At 31.4% G+C, this 7402-nt stretch overlaps 1 protein-coding gene across 1 annotated transcript; it reads right to left on the reverse strand.

Annotated features, from left to right (window-relative positions):
* Positions 1-1268: 1268 nt before the first annotated feature.
* LOC137629170 (uncharacterized) lies at positions 1269-6981 on the reverse strand. The gene is made up of 4 exons (XM_068360437.1): positions 6827-6981; positions 5223-5370; positions 3922-4004; positions 1269-2610 (listed from the first exon to the last, which is right to left on the reverse strand). The coding sequence occupies exons 1-4, from the start codon at positions 6827-6829 to the stop codon at positions 2479-2481; spliced, it is 366 nt and encodes a 121-aa protein (XP_068216538.1). The 5' UTR covers positions 6830-6981; the 3' UTR covers positions 1269-2478.
* Between the last annotated feature and the right edge of the window lie 421 nt (positions 6982-7402).

The following is a 7402-nucleotide window of genomic DNA, read 5'->3' on the forward strand; positions in this document are numbered from 1 at the left end:
AAAAGCTGACAGTTTGCTTGATAGTACATTTAATTCCATTGAAAACTGACAGTTAGCTTGATAGTACACGTGATTCCATTGAAAACTGACAGTTAGCTTGGCAGTACTCTTAATTCCATTGAAAACTTACAGTTAGCTTGATAGTACACATAATTCCATTGAAAACTGACAGTTTGCTCGATACTACTCTTAATTCCATTGAAAACTGACGGTTAGCCTTATAGTACACTTAATTCCATTGAAAACTGACAGTCTGCTTGATAGTACACTTGATTCCATTGAAAACTGACGCTTAGCTTGATAGTACACTTAATTTCATTGAAAACTGACAGTTAGCTTGATAGTACACTTGATTCCATTGAAAACTGACAGTTAGCTTGGCAGTACTCTTAATTCCATTGAAAACTTACAGTTAGCTTGATAGTACACATAATTCCATTGAAAACTGACAGTTTGCTCGATACTACTCTTAATTCCATTGAAAACTGACGGTTAGCCTGATAGTACACTTAATTCCATTGAAAACTGACAGTCTGCTTGATAGTACACTTGATTCCATTGAAAACTGACGCTTAGCTTGATAGTACACTTAATTCCATTGAAAACTGACAGTCTGCTTGATAGTACACTTGATTCCATTGAAAACTGACGCTTAGCTTGATAGTACACTTAATTTTATTGAAAACTGACAGTTAGCTTGATAGTACTCTTGATTCCATTGAAAACTGACAGTTAGCTTGATGGTACACTTAATTCCATTGAAAACTGACAGTTAGCTTGATGGTACACTTAATTCCATTGAAAACTGACAGTTAGCTTGATGGTACACTTAATTCCATTGAAAACTGACAGTTAGCTTGGTAGTACTCTTAATTCGAATGAAAACTGACAGTTAGCTTGATAGTACACTTAAGTCCATTGAAAACTGAGTTAGCTCGGTAGTACACTTAATTCCATTGAAAACTGACAGTTAGCTTGATAGTACACTTAATTCCATTGAAAACTGACAGTTAGCTTGATAGTACACTTAATTCCATTGAAAACTAACGGTTAGCTTGATAGCATACTTAATATCGTTAAATAGTAGAGAGTTAACTTTCTCTCAAATACAAATTTTCTTATTTTGATATATATATATATATATATATATATATATATATATATATATATATATATATATATATATATATATACACACAACAATAGTAAACTCCTTTATGTATCGAAGACCAGTCAGACATTTAAGCAGAAAGGATAAATAATATCACAAATCTTTTAATTTCCTGTTTTAATTAAATAAATAAGTTGCGATTTCTACAGACAAGGCCTTAGCAATTTGCATACAGGGGTTAACGTGCTGAGGACAGTGATCTATTAAGAAATCTGAATATAAACATAACTATAGCGACAAAGAAAACAAGATAAACTTAACAGAATTTTTGTGAGAAAACAAATATTTTTTGGCATTAAACAGATAACAACAGTGAATACATTTTCTACGTGTGGTGGGGAAGGAATATAAGAAGTGTCGTGGTTATTTTTCAAGTTATCAGAGTCATTGTGTAAATTGTCAACTGGATTATCATTAATTTTGTTAAAGGATGATTCCTTGGGACTTTCTTCTTCTGTTAGGAATCAAAATCTTCTGTCTTTAGACAGATTGAGTTTTAATGGGGAATTTCATGGTCGTGCTTTTAAAAGAATTATGGTGGATATGATTTCTGTATGTTCTAAAAGAAAAGTCATTTTAGATGAATTCGATGGATATCACATCTGTCTCTTCTTAAGAAAAGTCCTTTATCGGGTGATTTGAGGAAAAGTACGTTAATTTTGGTTAATAACAAGAATGTTAATTATCATGTGACGTCATTAAACTTAATCACCTCTTACATGGATCGCAAATGTGTGGTGTTGACGACTCTTGAAATATCTATATGTTTGCCATGACGTCATAAATACTAAAATTTTTTAGATGTCACTGATATCATGAATACTTAGAGAAGATTTCAGACGTCACTGATATCATGAATACTTAGAGAAGATTTTACACGGCACTGATATCATGAATACTTAGAGAAGATTGCAGACGTCACTGATATCATGAATACTTAGAGAAGATTGCAGACGTCACTGATATCATGAATACTTGGAGAAGATTTTACACGACACTGATATCATGAATACTTAGAGAAGATTTTAGACGTCACTGATATCATGAATACTTAGAGAAGATTTTAGACGTCACTGATATCATGAATACTTAGAGAAGATTTTAGACGTCACTGATATAAATACTTAGAGAAGATTTCAGACGTCACTGATATCACGAATACTAAGAGCAGATTTTAGAGGATGTCACTGATATCATGAATACTTAGAGAAGATTGCAGACGTCACTGATATCATGAATACTTGGAGAAGATTGCAGACGTCACTGATATCATAAATACTAGGAGAAGAATGATGTCAGGGAGGTTTCTAGGCGAGGCCATGTAGGAAGTACTGGTCGTTAACGACATCGCTCTTAATGCAGATTTTGGGAGGACCGGAGTGACAAACATCGTTGCAACACAGTTCACGATTGCCGCAGTCATCGTTTGTATTGCAAGGCTGCAATGAGATTAATAACGATACTTGATAATTGAAGAATTATAAAGAGGCCGTGTTTTCATATTCTAGTAACGCTTTGCAACACCACATTGAAATTAATAACGATACTTATTATTATTAGTATTATTACTTGCTAAGCTACAACCCTAGTTGGAAAAGTAGGCTGCTATAAGCCCAGGGGCTCCAAAAGGGAAAATAGCCCAGTGAGGAAAGGAAAGAAGGGAAAATGAAATATTTTAAAAACAGTAACAACACCAAAATAAATATTTCCTATCTTCAACAAAAACAAGAGGAAGAGAAATTAGATAGATTAGTGTGCCTGAGTGTACCCTCAAGCAAGAGAACTCTAACTCAAGACAGTGGAAGACCATGGTACAGAGACTATGACACTACCCAAGATTATAGAATAATGGTTTGATTTTGGAGTGTCCTTCTCCTACAAGAGCTGCTTACCATAGCTAAAGAGTCCCTTCTACTTAATGATTATATAGACGCAGTGTTTTCGTATTCTAGTAATGCTTAGCAAAACTGCAATAACATTAATAACGACACTTGACATAAATACAAATAGTCCATTTTTTTAGAGAGGCATATTTGCACCGACTCGCAGCGGTGCCCTTTTAGCTCGGAGAAGTTTCCTGATCGCTAATAGGTCGTGCCCTTTTAGCTCGGAGAAGTTTCCTGATCGCTAATAGGATAGAATTATCTTGTCCAACCAATCAGCGATCAGGAAACTTTTCCGAGCTAAAAGGGTACCGCTGCGAGTCGGTGCAAATATGCCTCGCTAAAAAAATTGACTATAGTTTGTTTAATTTCAGTAATGCTTGAACGTAACTCGAACCCCAGTCTGGCGGATCACCAGGCAGGGACGTTACCAATAGGCTACCATCATGAGGCTCAATACCACACAGTATTCTAGAAGCTTTATTCCGGCTGTGACCAAGTTATGGAATGATCTTCATAAACGGTTTATTTGAATCGGTGGAACTTCAGAAGTTCAAACATACAGCAAATGTTTTTATGTTGAACAGGCTGACGTAAGTCTCTTTATAGTTTATATATGAAATAAATGTTTTGATGTTGTTACTGTTTTTTTAGATATTTCATTTTAATTATTCATTACTCCACATGTCGTTTATTGATTTTCTTATTTCTTTTTCCTCGGTGGGCTATTTTTCCCTGTTGGGGTCCTTGGGCTTATAGCATTTAGCTTTTCCAACTAGGCTTGTAGCTTAGGTAATAATAATAATAATAATAATGATAATAGTAATAATAATAATAATAATAACCTAACGAAATTAAATATCTTACCGTAACCTCTATGCTCTTGACCATGATGTCTTTATCCTCGCAGTCAAAAAGTATCCTTGGGGTCTTGGGACACCTGGGAGGATCTGTGAAACGAAAGAAGGCTATCGTAGGATAAATAGGATAAATAGGATGTTATGTGGCAAGCCTATAACACCTGTCAGTCAATCCATTGGATACAACTGTGTGAAAATTATACAATTTCAGATTATTTTAATATTAAATTAGCTTTTTAATTCTAATAGCCAGGCCTTCTCCACTGTGAGGCTCAATACTACACAGTATTCTAGAAGTTTTATTCCAGCTGTGACCAAGTTGTGGAATGATCTTCCTAAACGGGTAGTTGAATCAATAGAACTTCAAAATTCAAAGTTGCAGCAAATTTTTTTTTTATGTTGAACAGGCTGAAATAAGTCTTTTTATAGTTTATATATGACATATCTGTTATGACGTTGTTACTGTTTTTTGAATGATTTATTGTTAATTTGTTCTCATCATTTATTTATTTCCTTATTTCCTTTCCTCACTGGGCTATTTTTCCTTTTTGGAGCCCTTGGGCTTATAGCATCTTGTTTTTTCAACTAGGGTTGTAGCTTGGATAGTAATAGTAATAATAATAATAAGTGATTTTGTCTTCCCTGATTACTCTCATAGACTTCCTTCTTCCAAGAGACAGGCTATCAATCCGTTTAGCTTTCAAGAGCTTTCCTTTCCCTTTATCTTTTTGAATGTTTTATGGCATGAAAGAGAATATACATATATGCATATTTAGATATACATACATATACATAAAGATAAATATATATAGGATATATAATGCATATGTGTATAATTGCATATATACAGTGTATATATAGACAGTAAATATATATATATATATATATATATATATATATATATATATATATATATATGTATATATATACACAGTTTATATATAAATATATATATATATATATATATATATATATATATATATATATATATATACAGTATATGTATATATATATATATATATATATATATATATATATATATATATATATATATATATATACAGTATATGTATATATATATATATATATATATATATATATATATATATATATATATATATATATATATATATATATATATATATATATACATATATCTAAATAAGAACCTAATTCTATAACTTGGCTCTGGCTTAAGCTTCAGGTTTTCTAGACCAACCATATGAAGAAGAAGAAGAAGAAGAAGAAGAAGAAGAAGAAGAAGAAGAAGAAGAAGAAGAAGAAGAAGAAGAAGAAATATTCACTAACCATTTTCATGAATTCGATCGCAGCAGATCTTTTGGCCAAACCGGGTAAAGCAGGGATTCGAACAATTTTTCAGACGGTTTGGCGATGCTAAGGCCTGTTCAGTGACGAGCAGGATAGAAGCGACCACAGTGATAGCTTTTACGGAGACCTGTGATAATAATAATAATAATAATAATAATAATAATATTAATAATAATAATAATAATAATAATAATAATAATAATAATAATAATAATAATAATAATTAATAATAATAATGAGAAGTACTTAGTCGTGTGGTAGTACTAATAGAAATAGTTTTAGCTAGACAGATATGAGCGATTTTAAAATGCACATATGTACACCATATAAAATTCCATATATATATATATATATATATACATATATATATATATATATAAATATATATATATATGTATATATATATATATATATATGTATATATACATATATATATATATATATATATATATATATATTACAGTATATATACAGTGTATATATATATATATATATATATATATATATATATATATATATATATATATCGGATGTGTGTTCATGCCTTTGTATATACTGTATACACATGTGGTCTTGTGTGGTGTGTGTTTGTGTGGGCTTATTTGTGCATTTGCAAATATTCATATGATCAAAAGAATATTATTTCATAAAATAACTGAACTATCTTATCATTAATTTTATTCCTAAGAAGAAAATGCGTTTACTAAGTTTAGATTATTATAAGCATTCGTACACCCTCCTACACGCACATATATTTCACTAGCATTGCTCAAACGAATTAGTGATATTATGATAACTAAAGTACAAAGTCACTCTTCCTGTTTGTCATTTTAATGACTGGCTAAAATTTATTCGTTTTATTTGACAAAATGACTCGTCATTATCTTTAAACAGTAAATGACAACGACTTCTAATGGGCGTAAAGAGACTCACTACATAAGTAATGTCTCTTGACTATATTCTATATACAATAGAGCATAGACTATAAACTACACCTTTTTAATATTCTGTATCTGGTAAATGTTGTAATTCTATGTAAGCCTTTACGAAATGCAGGAATCTATTTTGTATGGAAAGAACACAATTAAGAGAAAGTGTGGTGTTGTTTGGGAACATGTGAAAGTAGCCGGAAGATCACTCAAGTCGAGTTGTATTTGTTTTGATGTTAATCCACTTTGCGTTGTTTTACATTTTTTAGTTGTACCTATGTGTTTTAGCTTATTTAAATTGATAGTTTATAAGTCACAAAATGTAGATAACAGTCCATGTATGACTTGAATAGAGGGCAGTTTTTTTATGCAAAAAAAAAAAAAAAAAAAAAAAAAAAAAACAGAATCATTATTCACAATTAGAGTATCTGGGAGTTGTTGGAATCTTAAACATTGCGGCAATCTCGAATTTTATCAACACGACAGAAATGGTGAAATTGTTCCAATAACACAACTTGGAACAATTAATTCAGAGATCATGGTCATGGTTTCTTTCAACCTAGTCTCAAGATATATATTGAATTGTTAATTAACTATAATAACTCTTCTCAAAATAGTAATAAAACCGCTCACTGGCTATATCATAAAACTTACCATGATTACGAGATGAAATGGGTCCTAGAACACAGTCGAATTTGCCGAGGAAAACAGTAGTATATAATATGTAATACAGTTGAGCTGTAACCAGAGAGACTGTTGATGTTCAGGCTCCTGTCACTGTATTTATATGATGATGAGGACCCAGTAGAGTGGGTAGCGCCAGTAGGAACGAGACCTTTCTTTTTCTTTAGACTGATGTTATTTTCTTTAGAAGTTTGTTACGCATTTTCTACAAGACAGTAAACTCATTGAGTTTCTTGTGGTAAGTACTTTACATAGAATTTATTTATGTACATATTAGTTTGTGTTTGTTGAAACGAGGCGCTATTTCATTGCATTTTTTAAGGTGAATCGAACGCTGGTGACGTAACAATTCAGTTGCTTACGTCACTGGGAATCCCTCGTATCATGTATTCGGTTGTTGAAGAACCAAAAGTGACTAGAGAGTAAAAGTTATGTCAATAAAAAGCAAAAGGTTTTTCAAGAATAATTGAAGGAACTATTGATTTAATAGGCACAAAAATATTCATTTTTATACGAATGTGTGTTTAAGTGTATCTTGGGGTAGAG

This window comes from Palaemon carinicauda, chromosome 37, assembly GCF_036898095.1.
Source record: "Palaemon carinicauda isolate YSFRI2023 chromosome 37, ASM3689809v2, whole genome shotgun sequence".
In the NCBI taxonomy this organism is placed as follows: domain Eukaryota; kingdom Metazoa; phylum Arthropoda; class Malacostraca; order Decapoda; family Palaemonidae; genus Palaemon; species Palaemon carinicauda.